Below are 21,697 nucleotides of genomic sequence, written 5' to 3' on the forward strand. Positions count from 1 at the left end.
GTTCTGAAACGCTTCCCTCTCTCACTGCAACCATTTTCAAAGACCACAAAGACTATTGGCTGGGTTCTAAAGAGTATTTTGCCCTGTTGATAATGCAGGAAACTTGTTAACATGTCACTAGAACCACAGACACACCCTTAAAAACCCATGTCACTTCAACTAGACCCCTTTGAAAATTAAAGTGTCTGTAGAATCACAGACACACCTTTAAAAACCTATGTCACTTAAACTAGACCCCTTTGATAACAGTGAAGGTGTCCGTAGAATCACAGAAACACCCTTAAAATTCCGTGTCACATCAACTAGACCCCTTTGAGAATAGTGAAGGTGCGGCAAGGAAGTGTTTCAGAATATGGGGCTTAATCTGCTCGTTGCCTGTCCCAGCTTACACCACCCCACCCAATGCCCCCCCTGCCCCCCACCCTTGTCCCATTGCATCCTCCCCTCCCTCTCCCTCTCCCCTCCCCTCTGCCCCCACCCTTGTCCCATTGCACCATCCACCTCCCTCTCCCTCTCCCCTCCCCTCTCTCCTTTTCCTTTTCTTCTTCTTCTTCTTCTTCTTCTTCTTCTTCTTCTTCTTCTTCTTCTTCTTCTTCTTCTTCTTCTTCTTCTTCTTCTCTCTCTCTCTCTCTCTCTCTCTCTCTCTCTCTCTCTCTCTCTCTCTCTCTCTCTCTCTCTCTCTCTCTCTCTCTCTCTCTCTCTCTCTCTCAGGTGGGACTCTCACACACACACACACACACACACACACACACACACACACACACACACACACACACACACACAAAAAAAAAAAAAAAAATCATAACAAACTCACCAAACCTGTCCCACTGTCCCACTTTAAACCCTGAACCCTGAACCCTGAGATTGCCTCCTCCCTGATCACACCCCCTCTCCACCCTGAACCCTGAAGCCTAAGTCTGCCACCCCTATGAGTCTTGAAGCAGCTAGTCCTGACCCCCTGACCCCTGATCCCTGAACCCCTGACCCCTGACCCCTGAGTCCTGAATCCTGTTAATCCCTGCCTGCTGTGACTGTAGCCTTGGTAGTGAGTGACCAGGGAACTCTCTCTTGTAGTGTAGAGCTGGGGTACTGTTATGGTTCTCGGTGCAGTACTGCCGGAAGCCCCAGCATCTCACCTGCCTCCCCCTGCTCCTACCTCTCATCTCTCTCCTACACCAGGTAAAGGAGTGGTGGTGATGGTGTTGGTGGTTGTGGTAGTGGTGGTGGTCTTTCTGATTATCTGTTTGTCTCTCTTTCTCTATTTTCTCTCTCTCTCTCTCTCTCTCTCTCTCTCTCTCTCTCTCTCTCTCTCTCTCTCTCTCTCTCTCTCTCTCTCTCTCTCTCTCTCTCTCTCTCTCTCTCTCTCTCTCTCTCTCTCTCTCTCTCTCTCTCTCTCTCGTAACAGGTAGATAATTAGTGGTGTGTCTCTCTCTCTATCTCTTTTTTTCTCTCTCTCATCAGTCTCTTACAACAGGTAAGGCAATGGTGATGTCTGTCTCTTCTCACATACAAAGATTAATGTTTTCGTGTTTCTTCTCTCTCTCTCTCTCTATATATATATTTTATCCTTTATCTCTCTCTCTCTCTCTCTCTCTCTCTCTCTCTTCTCTCTATCTCAAACATTTTTTTTATTCATTTGCTTTTTTTCATATATTTATTTCATTTTTATTTATTTTTTATTAAACCTCCTGTGTGCAATGTTTTTAAAAGGCTTTTGAATTGCAGCTTAAACGAATGACATGAAGTTGTTGTTACAGTCATGCCTTGTCTCCATCCTCCCTTAATTAACCCCTTCAGTACCAGGATGTGTTGCCATGTTCATTCTAGTTACTTCAGAAACTTATAAAGGAGATTACAATAGTGAAGACTGTGGCTATTAATCTTATGCTCTAAATAAATCCTTGCTAATGTCAATAAAATGGTCTAATGGTACACAAATCTCCAGGTAAAAATGTGTCCCAGTACTGAAGGGATTAATCTATTTTATCTATTATTTCATCCTCCAAGTTTTTTTGCCTCTTTTTATCTCTTGCTTTCTTACTTTTGATGCTTATTTTTCTTTCCCTTTCATTCTATCGCAATTTATTCATTTCCTTTCATATTTTTTTTTTTTTTTATTCCTTTATTCTTATATTCCCTTCTGTGTTTTTTGTATTTCCTTCTCTTCTGTTCATGTTGCTTCTTTCTTTTCAGTCCTCAGTGATTGTGTGTGAAGGTAACGCATTGTTCTTTCAAGTGTTGTTTTTCCGAGTAATTGTGTGTTTGTGGTGTTTGGCTGGGTGTTTCTCCATTCTTTTAATTTTCATAAGCCAGGTTTTTTCTCTTTATTTTTTTATTGTGTGTATTTAACCTTTCAAATGTTGTTTTTCTGAGTAATTGTTGTGTGTTTGTGGTGTTTGCTTGGTTGTTCTTTCCTTCTGCTAATTTTCATAAGCCAGATTTTTTTTTTTTTTTTTATATATATATTGTCTGTAACTTTTCATTTCTTTAAACTCAATAAGTCAAGTGTTTTTCGAGAAATGTGTGTGTGTGTGTGTGTGTGTGTGTGTGTGTGTGTGTGTGTGTGTGTGTGTGTTTTTTTTTTTCATAAGCCAAGTGTGTTTTTATATACTATATATTTTTAAGTGTTTGTTTGATGCTCTCTTGTTTTGTGAAGTGGAGTGTTCAGTTCTGTTTAGTGTTTGAATAAGTGGAGTCTTTCATTCATAATTTGCTGAGTTTTTTTTCTTTTTGTTCTTTTTTGTATTTATTTTTAAGTGTCTATTTAACTTCCCCATAACAGACTATACTAGGAAGCCTCTTATTCTTTTATCACCAACCCATCTATCACCACATCACACACTTACCTTTCCCACATTAAAATATACTAGCAAGCCTTCTAGTCTTTTATCACCAATGCTCTTAACCAACCCATCTATCACCACATACCCACAGGTTCCTTTCCACAACAAATAATCACCAACCCTCTTAGCCAACCCATTTCTCACCATTTATACCCGACACTTACCCTTCCCACATCAAAATATACTAGCAAACCTTCTATTCTTTTATCACCAACTCACTTTTCCAACCCATCTATTACCACATACTCACAGGTCCCTTTCCACAACAAATAATCACCAACCCTCTTAGCCCATCCACATACAGGTAACTCTCGATTTACGCGATAGATGCATTCCAAGAGGCATCGCGTATTTCAAAATTCGCGTAAAACAAACATGTAATTCTCATAAGAAACAATAGATAATAGGGGGGATGCGGGATGTGGTCCAAAAAACTTCGTACAAAATACTCTTTATTTGGCTAAATTAACATGTTTTTATTATTTACCATTCAAAATACCAGAAGTGTATTTAAAGTAAAGGGAAAAGCAAGAAATAATAAGAAAAAGCAAAAAATAATAAGAGAAAACAACAAAAAGAATATGTAAATAAAACACTCACTGCGTCACTGCCTTCACCACTCACACCACAGTCAGTCACCATCTTCCTCTGAGCTTTACCACTTATCAAAAATAACCCCACATGCAGAAGATGATGAAGGACATTTTGGGGCCATCTTGGTGAATTATAGGCAGATTGAAGAGATTTTGCCTGTACTCAGTGCTGGCAGACTGCAAATGAGGCACAAGAAGAGTGGGAGCTGGATCCAAGATTCTTTAACAATGTCAGAAATACCACGGTATTTCATTAGTAATTCACTATCACTCAGTGCCACGGAGTCCAGGTTATCCTCATGGCATGAGCATAATGAATACTAAGATATGATATCCATTATAGCAGGCAATAGAGGAGTGGAAACATAAATATCATGGTGAAAGCGACACGCAAGCTAAAAGGGTCACAAGAAGAAGAAGTGGCCGAGTTGCCGCGAGTCTCCGCCTCGTCTGTGGGCGATCTCAACTCTGCTTTATTTTTTGGTATTCCATGTAAGATATCGCTTTATGCATTATAAAACAATCCTTTCTTGGGGGCAAAGTTTGTAAAAAGCTAATAGAAATGTTGTTTTGTGAACATAAATGCATATATAAGACAGTAACAACACCTGGAGAGGTGGTGTTCCCAGCAACCTGAGAGCAGCCTCAAAGCAACCTCGTTACCGTCCCTCCAAGCATTCATGGATGCCATTTTGCAGCAGGAGGTTGCTCTGACGTTGTTAAAGTTTCTTGGATCCAGCTCCTGGCAGCCAATGAGCAGTTTTATGCTATTTTACGAAGGTTGGTATGTGAGCAGGAGGTTGGTATGGAGGTTGTCTGTACCAACATAGACAACAACCTGCTTCTTGGATCCGGCCCCAGAGCTCCCACCTATCAGCCAGCTGCGGAACTCTGGCACGGTTTGAAATTGTGCCTGGCGCTCGGTTTGAAAATGCATGTATAAGCAAACCAATCACGCAAATTAAATTAATTATATTTTTTCGGTCGCATTATAACAAAAACGCGTAAATTGAGAATTACCTGTATCCCCACATACCCACACACTTACCCTTCCCACAACAAATTATACTAGGAAACCTTCTATTCTTTTACCACCAGCCTCTTAGCCAACCTATTTATCACCATTTATACCCACACTTACCATTCCCACATCAAAATATACTAGCAAATCTATTCTTTTTATCACTAGTCCTCTTAACCAATCCACTTTTATACACAGTTTCCCTTTCCCACATCAAAATGTACTAGCAAACCTATTCTGTTATCACTAACCCTCAACTAATTTTTATACATGTTTGCTAATTGAAGCCTTGTGTTCTTTTCATCAGCAACTCTCGTACCCAATCCATACACACACACACACACACCGTTCTATCTCTGTAGGAGTGTCCACTATGTCCGATTGTCTGTGTGTACGAGTGTCTGCTAACTTCCTTATCCTCACCCAGTCTGTGTCTATGAGTGTCCATTATGTCTGATTGTCTGTGTGTATGAGTGTCCGCTAACTTTCCTGTCTTGGTGGCGTCACAGCTCTGTCATGACCGGCTCAGATCTCGACGACTCTCTCATGACTCGCCGATCGTCCAATGGTGGCTTGCTGTCTCCTGAGGTGGACTCCCCGCGCACTGATGGGGTGAGTGGGGGTGTAGGGGTGTCTGGTGCAGTGTGGGGTGGTGTAATGAGGTGTGTTTGTGTAGCTTGTGTGGTTGTGGTGTTAGGAGGAGGTGAGTGTTTGCGTTCATTATAGAGTTTAGTTTTTGTAGTTATGAATGTTTGTTATGAATGTTAGTGTTTGTAGAGTTATGAGTGTTTGCGTTCATTATAGAGTTTAGTTTTTGCAGGGTTATGAATGTGTGTGTGGTGGGGGTTTTACAACAAGGCACAGGAGGTGAATGAAAGCAGCACCATGTAGTGTAGTGCGTAGAGACAGCTTTATTGCACCTTGTCAATATACACACACACACACAAACACATGATCTAGGCAAAAAAACACCATGTATTTAGTCTTCAGAAGTGTGTGTGTGTGTGTGTGTGGCAGGAGTGAGGTTAGGTCTGTAGTCTGTGTTGAGGATAAGGCAGTGAAGTTAAAGGCTGTGGTGAGTGACTGAGGTTTGTAAACATACTGTGGAGAGAGAGAGAGAGAGCGCACCTAGTCTCAGTAATGACTCCAATAACAGACATGAGTTTGCCATACAAATCAAACTTAGAAATGTGTTGGTTTTCAGCATGATTATTATTATTAGTAGTAGTAGTAGTAGTAGTAGTAGTAATAGGGGAGGAGTTGTTGAGATAAGGAATGAATATACAGTAATCGTCTGTGTATCCAGATTATAGCAGCCGAGGCCCTGGCGGATAGGCGGAATTTCTCTCCCAACCCCTTATAAATTGAGAACAAATATGTACATAAACCCAAATGGGTAAGAAAACGGTGAATAAAAGCACATTAAATGTATAATCTGGAACAAAAACTGGTACATAATAAGTACAAGTGGTGGTGGGATGTACACACAACAGTGAAGGCAACGTCACACTACCACTCTTCCCTCAACGTTCTTAAGACTGCCAACTTTTGTCGCCACTTGTCGTTACACACAAGCTCGTTACCGACTTCGTTGTGTTTGTCAACTGTAAACAAACATGGCGGCCCCTTCAACCCCAGCAAATCGTTGTTATTTTAAACAACAGAGCTGCTCATATAGGCCAGTTGCTACTTGGAAGTTCTGTCTTGGAGCGTCTCAGTCCCAGAAAAATGTAAACAAACAACTGAACCACTTTTCACTGCTAGGCCAAAACTTATATATATATATATATATATATATATATATATATATATATATATATATATATATATATATATATATATACACACACATACAAATATATTTACAAATATATTTACATCTACTTATCAAGATTCTATTAATTTGATATAGCATCATTCCAATTAACAATTTTATTATAAAAGTGTTGAATAGAAGCCATAAATCTTAATTTGACTAAAAATTGACGCTAGAGGAAAATAGTGCGTTTTGTCTGACTCAAGACGACGGAAAGAGTTGACGTAACAGTTAAAAACGACGGAAAAAGTGGTAGTGTGACGCCGCCTTAAGTGGTGGTGGGACGTACATACGCTCCTGCCATGCTGAAATGATGAAAAATGCTACAAACACTTGCTGAAGAGCGCCGCAATTACTCGAGTTTTAAGTGAGAGGCGAGTTGTAGGTTAGTGTGACGTAGGAGGGCATGGGAGTAAGTGCTTCCGCCTAACGGGATCGAGGGATCGCTCACACAGTAGGTTTGAATACGCTTGGGGGCAGCTCCGGATAGTAACGAATTTTGGATAACGGCGATCTGGATACACGGGCGATGACTGCAGAAAGCAATGGTTTGTGTTGTTAATGAATATAGAAGGCAAATGGTTTGTGTTGTTAGCCTTCCTGGTAACACTGTGAGCCAATAGTGACAGGACAGTGACACAACAAAGCAGTAAGTAGTTAGCATCCTAGCAGTGAGCCGTGTGTCTGTCTGCCCTCCCTCAGGAGCAAGACGGCTTCTACCTCCTGAAGAAGGACTCACAGCGAAGGATGACGCTGACCAAGGTGTTGATGCACGACCAGAACAAGATCACACAGGTCTGGTACCACCGCCTGCAGCAGGAGCTTGGCACAGACAAGCTGCTTCTCACTCAGGTACGACTGCTGCCATGTGCCATAGTGTCACAGGCAGCTCTAGTGTGTCAGGTGTGGATGACGTGCTTTTTTTTTTATGTAGGAGGGAAACCAACCAAGGGCAATAAAATATTACAAAAAAGGCCCACTTCAAATGCTAGTTCCCTTAAAGATTGGTGAGGAATTAGCCAAAATTCAGGGACTAATGTCTTGAAACCTCCCTCTTGATGCAGTGTGTCCATTTCCGCTGTTCAGTTGTCTCACGGACCTTGCAGCATCTATCGGTACAAGCAGAGTGTCATGATGGTTGTCTCAAAGTTCATTAATGAGTCACAAGAGTGTGTCACAAGGTAAACAAACTATTAACCTCTTCAGTACCAGGATGCATATTCATTCTTACTATTTGGTGATTTTATACAGCTTCAGAAACTTATGTGGGGGATTAAAATAGTGAAGACTCTGGCCATTAATCTTTTGACCTTCATAGATCCTTCCTAATGTAAATAAAATTGTCTAATCACACCAACAATTTATGACAAAAATGTTCCAATACTGAAGGGTAAATATTACTGATGCTAGTACAGTGACATCCCTTCATTGCCCCTCCTTGCCTGTGTAGAGAGTCACAAAGCTTCACACAGCAGGGCAGGAAGGAGTGGCTTTGCTGTGACAGTTGGCTCACAGCACTGTCTGCCTACAGGAACACCTACAGAAGATCATGGTGGGGCTACGAGAGTTCATCCCGGAGCACAAGAAGCTTCCCATCGAGCAGGCCTTCGCGTCACTGCGGGAGGAGATCAGCTATGAGGAGGCCGTCAACCAGATCAACCTGGCTCTCTATATCTTCCAGGATGCTGTGAGTTTGTGTGTGTGTGTGTCCGAGTGTGTCTAGAGTGTTCTCAAATGTGTGTGTGTGTGCCAACAATATTTCCTTCAAGGGTTTTCTGGTTAGCACTATCCATGTTAGTGACTTTATATGTGTAGTTATGAGTGGTGCACTAATGTCTGGCCTGGTGTGGCAGGTGAATGAGGTGCTGAAGAGCAACAGCATCAAGCCACACTGGATGTTTGCGCTGGATGACTTGCTGCGCAGCGCCGTGCACTGCGCCATCACCGTGCTCTCCCCAGGTGGGTCCCTGCTGCCCCTCACCACCTCACCGTCCCACCTTCTGGAATTGTTACACGACACATCAAACTGGAGTGTGTATTGTGTTGTGTTTACTCTTACAAAATGAGACCCATTCTTACTGACCCTAGTGTGTGTGTGTCCCTCCAGAGCATGAGCTGTTGGGCCCGGCGGAGGCAGTGGGCGGTGTGCTGGAGCGGCCCCGGGATGCGGTGGAGGAGGGCAGCACCTCAGGAGTGTCCACTATCAACTCCACCAAGTCTGCCAAGCTGCTGCGGGACCTCCACCACTCCAAGCACTGCCACCACCTGCAGGACAACCTCCAGGCCTCCAGGGTGGAGAACCTCAGGTCAGCACTCTCTTTGTGACTCCTCACCCCACAGGTAGCTTAGGCCAGCAGGGTGTTGAGGTGTCTCGGGTCCCTGGATGAACACACCTGGTGGCAGGTGACTCAGGTAGCCAGGCAGTGTTGGGTGTGAGGTGAAGGCTCTCCCATCTGTGTAAGTGTTGTGGGTGTACCGTCCTGCAAGAGAGAATGGAATTAGTGATGTGAATGTGTGCATGGTGAACACTGACTGGTGTGGTACCTGGAGCATGGATGGTGCACTGAAGTGACCACATGATTGGCTACATGCACAACACATCAGATGTTTATGTCCACCGTGCAGAGAACACTGGCCACCACCACCCCCTGCCCAGCAGCAGCCAGGGGGCGGGGAGGTGGTGGTGATGTTGGTGTTTTGATTGTTGGTGTGACCTGCAATTGGTGTGACCTTTGCAGGCTGCTGGAGGAGCTGTACCTCTCAGAGAAGCGGTACGGAGAGCTGCTCAAAATGTTCCTCTCGGAGCGACAGGAGCAAAGCCAACACCTGGCAGACCAGTTGGGTGTGCCCCTGCCGCCCCTCGGCCCAGCTGCCACTGCCACACCCGCCGGGAAGAGGCTGTGCCAGGAGGAGGGCAGCGGTGAACACTCAACTGCCAGCACTGTCGACTCCACCTGCAGTGCCACCACTGTGACGGCTGAGGTGAGCATCCTGCTGGCCTGTTGTCCCTCCACACCCGCCACACCATACTCACTCAGGCCTCACCCTCACCAGAACACACTGCACTTACCTCACCAAGAGTCAGCTGTTTGGCAGGAAGGTTTATGAGTGGTTCCAACACTCAGCCAGTACTTAGGGCAGGAGGGGAAGGGAAGCAGGCACTGGTAGAATTATTACCGTTATTGTTGTTGTTGTTGATTAGGTTCTCCCTCCCTGCAGAGTGCCACTGCCTCGTCCCCCATCCCCACGCTGCTGCCAGACTACCCCGTGGTGCACGTCACCTCCCGCAACATTGACATGGAGCTGGTGCTGTGGCTGCAGACACTCGGCATCGACCGGGACGTCATAGACAAGGCAAGGCTCCTCTGTGCAGTGCAGCAAGTGTGAGGTGGCTCTGTTAGACTAGAGGCAGCCATGAGAGGAGGGTCATGTCACTAGTTCAGTGATGACAGGCTGTGGGGAACTGCCAATCAGGATTAACTTTAGTATTTACAAGATGTCTCAAGATGAATGCAGACTACAATATTGGAAGTCATGAATGAAAACCTTTGTCCTTTCACCATGCTTAGAAATTACTCTTTTCAAGCATTACTAATCTGCACCATCATGAGCACCACGCATCACCGCCTCACCACCACACCACACCTCACCACTCATGTCCCCCACAGTTCCTGGCCGAGGACTACACCAAGGATGACGTCCTCACCTGGATGAGCCGAGAGGATCTGCAGCGGATGAGAATGAGGTGAGGCATCACATGTATACACGTGTAAACGCACGCACGCGCACACACACACACACGCACGCACGCACGCACACACACACGGCCCGGTAGCTCAGTGGTTAGAGCGCTGGCTTCACAAGCCAGAGAACCGGGGTTCGATTCCCTGGCCGGGTGGAGATATTTGGGTGTGTCTCCTTTCACGTGTAGCCCCTGTTCACCTAGCAGTGAGTAGGTACGGGATGTAAATCGAGGAGTTGTGACCTTGCTGTCCCAGTGTGTGGTGTGTGCCTGGTCTCAGGCATATCCGAAGATCAGAAATAATGAGCTCTGAGCTCGTTCCGTAGGGTAACGTCTGGCTGTCTCGTCAGAGACTGCAGCAGATCAAACAGTGAATCACACACACACACACACACACACACACACACACACACACACACACACACACACACACTAATCCTTGCTGTTCCCTCAGGGGTGGTGTTGAGCTCCGCATCTGGCGCAGCATCGTGCAACACCGCCAGGAGCTGGGACTGCCTATCAACCCTGAAGAGTGTGGCAGCAACACCAGTGGTGGTGGTGGCGGTAACAACGGCAGTGGCAGCAGCAGCAGCGGCAGCAACAGTAGAGGTGCAGCTTCCCTCTCCTCCTCCTCCTCTTCCTCTACTAGGAAGAAGGAACTTCCACCTCGCTCCACCAAGCTGTAGACTCCCTTGGTCCACTTTGGGTCTTCTTGCCACCATATTCTGAACCAAAAAGTGTGAATATGTGAACTGTGATATCTCGGCCACACCCGACACGCTGAGGGCGGGGGGGTGGGGAGGCGAGGCATGTTAGGTGCCATGCTAATGTCACCACCAGGCACTACTTGCTTCACTCCAGTTGCCTCAGGTCACTGGAAACACTTACGCCTTACACGAACGTTCCTCGGTCTTCCCTACTCGTGTAAGGCAGCAGGGACAAGTGGTGTGGCTGCTTGGTGGTGACTGCCCGCTGTTTGGTGTGTGGCGTGAGCAGGGCAGCGGGGCATGGAGGGTGGTGCTAGAGTCCCATCTCCAACGCAGTGAAGGGTTTACTCTGCATAGGACGATTAACTACGCCTTATTAACTAGGACTTGCTTGCAATTACTGGTGCTGTAGATGCCTTAACTTCCTCCTGTTTGTATATGAGTTACTGCTTGTATATATATTGTGACAGGTCTGCTAAAATGATTTCTTATATAGCTGGCTTAGGAACACTGCGCCTGCTGGACTGACCGCTGGCGTAGTGTGTTTGGATAGTCAGTTTTCCGACGTATTAGTAGTGTTAACAGAGTACTAGACCTGGAGGGAACAAGCTATCAGAGACGTTTGTTAGGGTTACGTTTCATAGTGTTGAATTTCAGAAGTTTAATATATTCATAGCTACTAATGTTAAAGTTTTAAAAGTATATTAAACAACAGTGCACACACACACACAGACACACGCGCGCGCGCGTGCCCGGTAGCTCAGTGGTTAGAGCGCTGGCTTCACAAGCCAGAGGACCGGGGTTCGATTCCCCGGCCGGGTGGAGATATTTGGGTGTGTCTCCTTTGATGTGTAGGTGCTGTTCACCTAGCAGTGAGTAGGTACGGGATGTAAATCGAGGAGTTGTGACCTTGTTGTCCCGGTGTGTGGTGTGTGCCTGGTCTCAGGCCTATCCGAAGATCCGAAATAATGAGCTCTGAGCTCGTTCCGTAGGGTAACGTCTGGCTGTCTCGTCAGAGACTGCAGCAGATCAAACAGTGAAACACACACACACACCAAACACACACACACACACACACACTTACTTTAACTCCTTCCAGCCAGTACCTCAGCATGCATTAATGATTCTGAAGCAGAGAAACATTTTAAAACCATCCAAGAAACACAAAAAGACAAAAAAATACAAGACAATTACAAAAGGGCCACTCAAAAAGACATAACATTAAAAAACAAAACAAAAAAAAAGTAAAAACAAGACCTTTTCTGACAGGCCCACAAAAAAAGACAAAAGATACACAAAACAACAAAAACACAAACACCTGCAAGAATCCAGCATAGATAAATAGACCAGACTTGGCGCCCAAACACTGCTTTACCAAGTTTACTGATTGCTTCTTGATTGAAATGCCATAGGAAGGTTGCAGGACAGACAGCTGAGGTCATAGGGCACTGGAAAGGAGAGAGAGAGATAGGAGACAATGAGAAAGAGAAATAAGGAAATATGATTAGTCTATAAAGAGGATTTGAATGTGATAAACTAGGAAGAGAAAGAGATTAGGGGAAAATGATTAGTTTAGGTAGAGAAATTTTTTTTAATGTGAATGGGAGAGATTAAATTAGGTTAGGTGGAGGACATGACTGGTGAAGTATTGAGATTAACTTACGGAGAAGAGGAACTCAGAAAGGACTCAAGAGACACAAGGTGCAGGAGAGGGAGGAAAGATGAGCCAGGCGGCGGGGAAGCTCGTATACTTAATGTCCAGCACTCACTGTGGCCTGTGGCTTGGTGGTGTGGCTGGTGGCTGGCTAGGAGCTAGGTGGGAGTGACTCTTGTCTCCAGGAGGAGTGATCTGAAGTGTTACATTTGACTCGGTGTACATGCGCTGTTTCATCTTAACAGGCAGGAATAACTGTTGTAAATAGACTACCTTGTTTAACTCATAGTGAGACTCGCTGAACTGTACTTTTTTTTTTTACTTATACTTAATACTTAGTTCTCTATTAAGTATTAGAAATATGACTTGCCCCGAGGAAGAGAGGTGGAGGAGGTGTGGCCGGAGTGCAGGGGGGTGTGGAGGCCTTACCTCACAGCGGTGTGGGGCAGACACTCTTGAATTCTCAGCGCCCAGAGACCGAGATGGGTCAGCACTGGGGTCTTGCATCTCATAGTCGTAATAAGACAAAGCAGGCCGACGGGGCCAGCCTTCCCTGCCCCGTTGATAAAAACAATTGTTGTAGTACAAATGAAGAGGCAAATTGTCCTCCTGATCTGGCTTTGCACAAGGCAATGTTAACATTACACAGCGTCGGCTGCTTTTTGTCACTCCTTGTGTTGGAAGCAGCTGTGGTTTTCTTTGGCTCAACCTTATTTTAGCAAGAGATTTTATCTGTAAATAATGTAAAGAGAAAAATACCTGTATATTGAAGCATAACCCAACTCTGGACTCCCGAGGGTGTGGAGCGGCAGTGTGTGGCCACCTGGGTGCCGGGGGCCGGGAGCTGTGGGTCCCAAGGGCTGAAGCATCAGGGATTTGCACATCCAGTCCTAGAGTTTTGCCGAGGTTGTCAAGTGCCATGATGAGCAGCAACGCTGAGGAAGGAGGGAAGGAAGGAGAGGCGTATTGCAATATTACTGTAGTGCTTCAAGCCGCACTGGTCAACACAATGCTCAATGATCTTGCCGAACCAAGCTATGGGGACAAGGTTCATCCGGGATGCACGGCTGCCTCTTACTACTGCTGCCGCCGCCGCTGCTGCTTGAGGCCAGCACTGCCTCACTGACTCAGGAGTGACAAGGTTCTAGAGTGTGTGCTGCGCCACACCCTGACGCGCATGTGTTCTGCACACACACACACACACACACACACACACACACACACACTTGGCTGTGGCCACAAACACACTCACTCCTTGCTTCTGTGACGTGGTGCTGCTGGTCCCACAATGCAACGCTTCCTCATGGTCTGAATTTGAGTAATCTGTAAGTGCAAAGTTTAGTCAACATTGGTGTGTGTAAATTTCCAGTGCAGAAACTAATACAATTGTAGTGCAGATTTGCTGGAACTGTTTGTGTGGTACAAAATTCAACTCGGCACAAGTGATGAGATGCAGTTCCTAGGTGGCGGCGATGGCGGCAGCGGCAGTCTTGGTAGTGCGACATTAGTGCAACTAGAGGCGGTGCCACACGTGAGTGGCAGTGACACACCTCACTGTCCAGGAAAAGTGACAGACTTCAGCCCACAGACTGTCCCTGGAAGGAAAGGTGGTGTTGACCAAAAGGCCATCACTCTCCACCGCCTCACACGCCGGCACCGCTGCGTGGCGGCGCGGTGCGTGTGTTGCCGTGATGTGCCGTGTGTTTGTTCAGGGATTTTATCAGAATTGTGTGATGACATTCATGACAAAAAAAAAAATAAATAAAAAATAAAATAAAAAATAAATAAAAAAATGTGGGGGAAACAGAACTTGTGTGTGTGACGTGACGGCTTGTAACGCTGAATGCTCCGCTGAGTCGGCAACGGTCATGTATACAGACTGTGTTTCGACAAAATTCACTTTGAATGACTTTTGCAAGATGTTTTACAGTTCAGGTTCCGTCTGTGAGTGTTGCCGGCGCAGCGAGGCGCGGAGCTTCCTGCAGCTTGTTGCGACGCCGGCAGGTCTGCTGAGTGGAACCTTTCAAAAAGACTCGTGTGGAATATTTGGCGGTAATGTAATGTTTGGCCGACGTGGTGCCAACACGAACCTGCGTACAAAATGCTGATATTGTTCTCTATAAGGTAGACTGATTAGCAGTGACAGCACAGCAGCACACCAGTTAGGTGTCTTGCAGGAGCCCTAATCATGACTAACAAACACACTCAGATCTGTGGCCACAACAGGCATTGACAACTGCATCACCACCACCACCACCACCAGCTGGTGGAAGAGGAGGAGGAGGAGGTGGTGGTGCAGGGAGGGAGAGGAGGGATATCTGTTGTGTGCAGGAGTCTGGTGCACACAATGCTTGGGGGGCCGGGCTGCCTCAGGGCCGGGCCGCCTCGCCTTAACATGTTTCCTAACCAAATCTAACTGTATGATGACAATCAAAATTAACCATATCAAAATGATTGGTGTCTGCAATAAATAGCAGCAGCAGCAGCGTGCAGGAAGCAGTGCATGCTGTGTTGTATTGTGACGCTGGTGGAATCTCAGACTGAGGCTACAATAAACTGTTTCCTTGATGTGTGCTTTGCTTCTCCCAATTTCATAATTTCATCACCGGTCTCAGTCAGCGTTCAGCCAGGACTCTCACCCATACAGTAGAGCTGACATTACGCAAGCTTCAAACACTCGTTTTTTGACATGGAATGGAATATCATTATTTTTCTTTAGGAACGATATAAATTTCGTGACATGAGCCATTTTAGCAGTGGCGTGGGCCTTCACTGACGACGACACGGACCCATCAACAGTGAAGGGTAACCCTAGGTACATGTACTGGTTACACGGCTCCACCTTCAGGTCACCTATGCGTACAATTTCGTCCTCGATCGTGCCATTTATCACAAAAAAAAAATTTTTTTTGCCTCATTGACTTCCATTCCGTAATCATCACAAAACTTATTCATAAGAGAATTTTTGAATCATTCTTTCTCTGGTAGTTTACAATAGAACAGTGTCATCTATTAGAATAAGTATGTGTAACCATTTCAAGAAACCATCATCATTACAGTTATCCTTAATAAGCTTAATAAGATAGTTTACATATATAATAAATAACAGACAGGATGTGGGAGAGCCCTGGCGGACCCCGATTGTGGCCACGAACATAGCGGTACCAATGATACTCTATCATACTCTACATGGCACAGACGACACAGCATCACCATCCCACACCCAAGGCGCATTAGAATTCTTATTAATCTATGTCTTGGCACTAAATCATACGCTTTCCTAAAATCGATAAAAGTAACAAATAATTTTTTTCTTTCTTCTTCTGGCAAAGTCCGTGAGGAGAAGTAAGGTTACAATATGTTCCGTACACCCACAACCACTCTGTGCGCCTGCCTGCTCACGATATGGTTTGAACCACTGTTCTAGCCTTGCGCACAGCACCATATCGAACAACTTCGAGATATTGTTTGTGACGCTAATGCCCCTATAATTTTTAGTGTCTTTCCGATCCCCGCTCTTAAGAATAGTAAAAAAAACTTTGCGCGATTCCAACTTGTAGGGTACTGGGCAGTAGTAAATAATGTGTTAAAAAGTGAAGTGACAAACATTATCCACTGGGCTGGAAGCAACTTAAAAATACCAGGAGCTATGCCGTCAGGACCGCAAGCCTTGTTTGCATTAATCTTAGCAATCTGAGCCGTGACCTCAACGGGAGAAATCGGGTCAACACCGGTATCATTACTTGAGCGTCACGGCACTCATCTGCCACGTCGGGTGTGGGAACATTCATTAAATTGTTATAAAGTTTAGATTCCTCATCAGAAGGCTTAATATCTGCCTGAACACTATCATGTAGGTTTCCTCTCCAATTGATGGCCTGCCACACCCGCCTATCGTCCCGGTCTTCTAATAGTCGTTCCCAGCGAGTGAGCATACTGCCGCCACCTCGCACCCTCTCACCGTGATAGCGGCTTGACTTGGCACAGTCGTACAGTGTGTTGGCTAAGCTTTCAGCGCATTCATTGATGTCAGTCAATATATCAAGATTGTGCACATTATCTGTGAATAAATTTCTATCAGTACAAGTAAATCCTACAGGTCTGCGCACCCTCGAATCATGCTCTAAGTCTAAGGATTCGAACCAGGCGTGCGCACCAAGGTGACGCGCGGCGGTAAAATTGTCCAGACTAATTACAGGAACATTTACTTCAATACTAATGGGAGCATGATCCGAGGGTAAACAGTTTTCTTGATGCACACTAAAGGATTCTATAATATTTACCACATCATGTGACACCAAACATACACCTAATTCTGCCATCCAATTTCTCCTTCTATGGTATGTCATTGGTGAGCAGGGGTCAGCAGGTTGTTCAATACCAGTAACCTGTTATCCACACACAACGTAGATAACACAAATGCATTTTCATTTGGAGTAGGTATATTATCAGAAATAGTAGGATATTCATACATGTGAGCGTTAGGAATGTCACTAAGTGCTGGTAACTCACGGACATACCTATTCTCCAGATCTAGCATTCATGTCCCCCATGATAATGCACTTGTCGTCAGTCTGCAGTTTTTCTTGGACAGCTGAAAATGCAGGGTGGGTGAACTATTCAGAGTCGCGGGTTGCAATATAACAAAAACCAAAAGTAACACTTGGAATACATCTTAGTTTTAACCACACTTGATCATCTGTGTTGCAATCTACACTATTAATATATCGAGTTGGATCATTCTTAATCAGCACTATGGTGCCACCGGTGGGCTACATCTGAAGGTTACATAGCCGGGCAAAGACACACTCATTTCAGTTTTGATTTCACTCAAGCTCACAATATCGTATTGTAATAATAAAATTTGCACCTCTGGTTTTTCTAGCTTAGTTCGAACAGCATTAATATTTCATGACAATACCTTAATAGATTTTACAGGAGGATGTCGTGGTCTTCCTAAAAACCCATCCAACTAAATCTGTCAATCACTTGTCCGTCCTTTTATAGCTGCTGTTCTTTATAGTCCATATAGATATTACAACCGACATTTTCAGGTCTTTCTTTCTCTCTACAAGAATACAAATAAAAGCAAAACAGTGCACAAACAACACAGCCTTTACACACACACACACACACACACACACACACACACACACACACACACACACACACACACACACACACACACCCATCAATCATTACTGCCAAACACTAAAATAACGATACATTTAAAAGGACAGACAGACAGACAGACCGACAGACAGACAGACAGACAGACGCCTTCACACTTCTAGAATCGACATCCATTATTAGTGACCAATTAAGATGCTAAATATTTAAGATGGCCACTCCCTCTCTCCACTCCTCTTTTGTGACCTCATTATCACCGCCAGCTGGACCAGTGAGGGGGATGGGGAGGACGTGGGGAGGGGGAAGTCCTTTGAGATTGTAGAGAAGCATTCCAATCCCCCTCTTCCTTCTGTCATCCCTTTTTTTTCCCTAATCCTCTTTCTCCATTCCCTCCCCCGTTTTCTTTCTCTCTTCTCTCCTTTTCTTCCTTTTCCTTCAATTTGTAATCCCTTTTCTTTCCTCACTTTTCTTAGTTCTCTTCATTCTTTCTCTGTTTCCCTCATCTCAATTTTCCTTTCTTTTCCCTCTCCTCCATCATCCCATTCTCTTTTCTTATCTCATTCCTTATCTCTCCTTTCCATTCCTCTTAATTCTCTTCATTCCTTCTCCCTTTCCTTCATCTCTTATTTTTTTTTCTTTTCCCTCTTCTCCATTATCTCATCCTATTTATCTTCATTTCCCTTTCTCATCTCATTTCCTCACCCCTCCTTTCCTTTCCTTCCTTTTCATAGTTCTCTTCATTCCTTCTCTGTTTCTTTCATCTCGTAAATTTTCTTTCTTTTCCCTCTTCTCCATTATTTCATCTTATTTCTCTTCCTATTTTTCCTCTCATCTCATTCCTTATCTCTCCTTTCCTTTCCTTCTTTCTTTCTTCCTTCCTTCCTACTTCTTCATCCCAATCTTTATCTCGTTTCTTACTCCTTCCTTTACTTAACACTCGTAACATCTCATCTCTTCTATCTCTTCGCTTCCTTACTCCGTTCTCCCTCCTTCCTTCTCACATCACGCTCAGGAAGACTTCTCGCGCGTGCCCCCCTCCCACACACACACACACACACACACACACACACACACACACACACACAGAGGTAAGCAGCCCCGCGGGAGAGGGATGAGGAAGTAGGGGAGTTCAGAGGGCGCGGCGGTTCTCTTCATTAGCACCTCCTCGCTAAGTGTGTCTTGTCGCTACCACAAGGCGCTTATCTGACCTCTGCTCCCGCTCATCATTACCTGCTTAGTGTGTGTGTGTGTGTGTGTGTGTGTGTGTGTGTGTGTGTGTGTGTGTGTGTGTGTGTGTGTGTGTCCATCTCTCTCTCTCTCTCTCTCTCTCTCTCTCTCTCTCTCTCTCTCTCTCTCTCTCTCTCTCTCTCTCTCTCTCTCTCTCTCTGTCTTGTATTCTCAAACACTTCTGTGCTTCACCTCCACTATTTCAAAAGGCTTTTATCTAAATTTACAAGAGTTTTACAAGGTGTTTTTACGGTTCTAGAGGCAGAGTGACAAGATTTCTACATTACTAATTGGAGAAAAGCTCTTGAAAGGCTGCTTATCATCTCTATGGCCTTAAAAAAATAGTCGTAATGAGAGAACAGAGCAAGTTTTTTACGGTTCTAGAAGCAGAGTATCAAGATTTCTACATTATTAACTGGAGAAACACTCTTGAAAACCCTGCTGATCATCTGTATGGCCTTGGAAAGTATTCGTGGTGTGAGAGAAAAGCGTTTTTAAACAAGTTTTTTGGTAATAAGATTTCCACATTATTAACTGGAAAAGCACTCTTGAAAAAACCTGACTTATCATCTCTGTGGCCTTGAAAAACAATCAGGGTGAGAGATCAAAGAGTTTCTGAATACTTAATCTCTCTTTAACAATCCTAAAACACGCTCATTCACACTCACGGTCTTACGTTCATAACCACATACACTCAGACACTCAAATGCTCACGCCCTCACTTGGTCACGCCCCTACGCCCAGGCAGTGACGACGGAGGCTCCTTGACCTTTCCTATCGCGTCACTCATGTGCTTGGGACGAGGCGGTGGTGACGTGGCGGTGACTTTTTTTTTTTTTTTTTTTACGGTAAGGCCTATAGCGCCTGTAGGCACACTTGAAGAGTGTATGGGAAGCGCTGTTCAGCTTCCGCCCATTAGTGGCGCAGGCAATTTTATTTATAGTGGTACCCATATTAGGGCCCATATCACCTCCCAAGCTCATCTTGAGTGTAACCACCTAGAACCTGGATATCATGGTGACATGTAGCTAACTTTAAACCACTCGACAAATGGCAAAGTGTTTTAAGGCTGTACGTGGTGGGATTCGAACCTACGCGTGGACGTCTGCCCGATCCCACCACCACCACCTTATCCACTACGCCAGTCCAGTCTTACGTCAAACTTCGCTGTAATAAACTTCTGTGCTTTCAACACCTTCAGTACCATGACGCGTTTTCCTATTGATTCTGGTGAATATTTGGCGATTTTATACACCTTCAGAAACCCATGTTGGGGATTAAAATAGTGAAGACTGTGGCCATTAATCTTCTAACCTCCATAGACCCTTCCTAATGTCACTGCAATCGTCTAATCTTACCCAAAATTCATGGTATAAAGGCGTCCCGGTACTGAAGGAGTTAGGATCGTGAAGACTGAAGAGTGTTACAGTGGTAGTGTGGTTGGGGGAAGGAGGGGGGAGACGGACCACTTAAATTACTGAGTCTAGAAACCACATTTATATGAATTTTGGGGGTTTGTGGGTTTGTAGTGGAGAGAGAGAGAGAGAGAGAGAGAGAGAGAGAGAGAGAGAGAGAGAGAGAGAGAGAGAGAGAGAGAAATTTATCCTCTTCGTAAATTTCTTGTCCTCTTCCTGTTGCTACAATACATGGATCGCAGATGGCTAATAGCTGGAAATGCCCTAAAAAACTTTGAATATTCGAGGGATGTGTTGATAGAGATGTATTTATATTTACCCATCCACTCTCACTCACTCACTCACTCACTCACTCACTCACTCACTCACTCACTCACATTCACACTCGTTCTCACTCACTCACTCACATACTCACACACACTTACTCACTCACTCCCTCCATCACCCATTCTCATTCACTCACACTCATTCATCCAGTCACTCACTCATCCACTCCCACTCACTCACTCACTCACTCACTCACTCACTCTCCCTCACCTATTCTCACTCACTCACACACTCAATCCCTCGCCCATTCTCATTCACTCACTCATTCTCCCTCACTCTCACATTTCACTCACTCACACACACACACACACACACACACACACACACACACACACACAATAAACCAAAATAAAAAAATCAATCTTAACTCTTTACGGAATACAAAACACACACCCCACTCATTCACCCGAGACACACCCCACTCCGCCCCACCCCGCCCTGCCCCACCTCACCCCGCCCCGCCCCACCCACACCCCGCCCACAGGCTACAGATGTGTGGGTTAATGGGCGGCGGTGTTGTGGGGTGTCACCTCGTAAGTTAGTAGGTAACCGCTGTGGTGGTTGGTTAGTAGTCACCCGGCACCGTGTCTGTCTTAACGCCTCTCTCTCTCTCTCTCTCTCTCTCTCTCTCTCTCTCTCTCTCTCTCTCTCTCTCTCTCTCTCTCTCTCTCTCTCGTTTTCTTTGCTTTGTCTTCTTTTCCGTTTTCTTTTTCCTTATTTGTCTTTCTTTTTCATTTGTTCTTTCTTTGTCTTAGTCTTTTGTTTTTGTGTATGAGAGAGAGAGAGAGAGAGAGAGAGAGAGAGAGAGAGAGAGAGAGAGAGAGAGAGAGAGAGAGAGAGAGAGAGAGAGAGAGAGAGAGAGAGAGAGAGAGAGAGAATCAGTTTGCCGGAAGCTGCGGACAGTGGACACCCTAGCGGCCACCGGCACTCCCCGGGGGACGGCGAGGCACCACCGGGGGGCAGCCGTGACACAGGCACCGGCGAACACTGGGTAATGACCGTGCCACCACCGCCGCTGCCGCCACCACCACCACCATCACCATCACCATCACCACCACCACCGCCACCACCACCACCCGTACCATTTATCCATTCATGTTTTTTTTTTTTTTTCCTTCTAATATGTTTCCTCATCCCCTCCACTCCTTATCTTGTACTCTTCCCCTCCACAGGCTCTCAAGAGGACCTGTGTGTGTGTGTGTGTGTGTGTGTGTGTGTGTGT

The 21,697-nt window shown here is 45.3% G+C and overlaps 1 protein-coding gene across 4 annotated transcripts in view; it reads left to right on the top strand.

Annotated features, from left to right (window-relative positions):
- LOC123502841 (mitogen-activated protein kinase kinase kinase 15-like) overlaps positions 1-11,562 on the top strand; it is a 34,910-nt gene extending 23,348 nt beyond the window's left edge. For 3 of the 4 annotated variants that reach the window (XM_045252111.1, XM_045252113.1, XM_045252112.1), the window contains exons 19-28: positions 1,075-1,179; positions 4,967-5,069; positions 6,976-7,125; positions 7,805-7,960; positions 8,127-8,232; positions 8,381-8,579; positions 9,012-9,255; positions 9,493-9,627; positions 9,942-10,018; positions 10,470-11,562. In XM_045252111.1, the coding sequence (XP_045108046.1) occupies positions 1,075-1,179; positions 4,967-5,069; positions 6,976-7,125; positions 7,805-7,960; positions 8,127-8,232; positions 8,381-8,579; positions 9,012-9,255; positions 9,493-9,627; positions 9,942-10,018; positions 10,470-10,701 (1,507 nt within the window). In that variant the 3' untranslated portion in view covers positions 10,702-11,562. The remainder of the gene's footprint in view (positions 1-1,074; positions 1,180-4,966; positions 5,070-6,975; positions 7,126-7,804; positions 7,961-8,126; positions 8,233-8,380; positions 8,580-9,011; positions 9,256-9,492; positions 9,628-9,941; positions 10,019-10,469) is intronic. The other variant, XM_045252114.1, reaches the window with a different exon arrangement.
- The last annotated feature ends 10,135 nt before the right edge of the window (positions 11,563-21,697 follow it).

Source organism: Portunus trituberculatus, chromosome 12, assembly GCF_017591435.1.
Source record: "Portunus trituberculatus isolate SZX2019 chromosome 12, ASM1759143v1, whole genome shotgun sequence".
NCBI classification, from domain to species: domain Eukaryota; kingdom Metazoa; phylum Arthropoda; class Malacostraca; order Decapoda; family Portunidae; genus Portunus; species Portunus trituberculatus.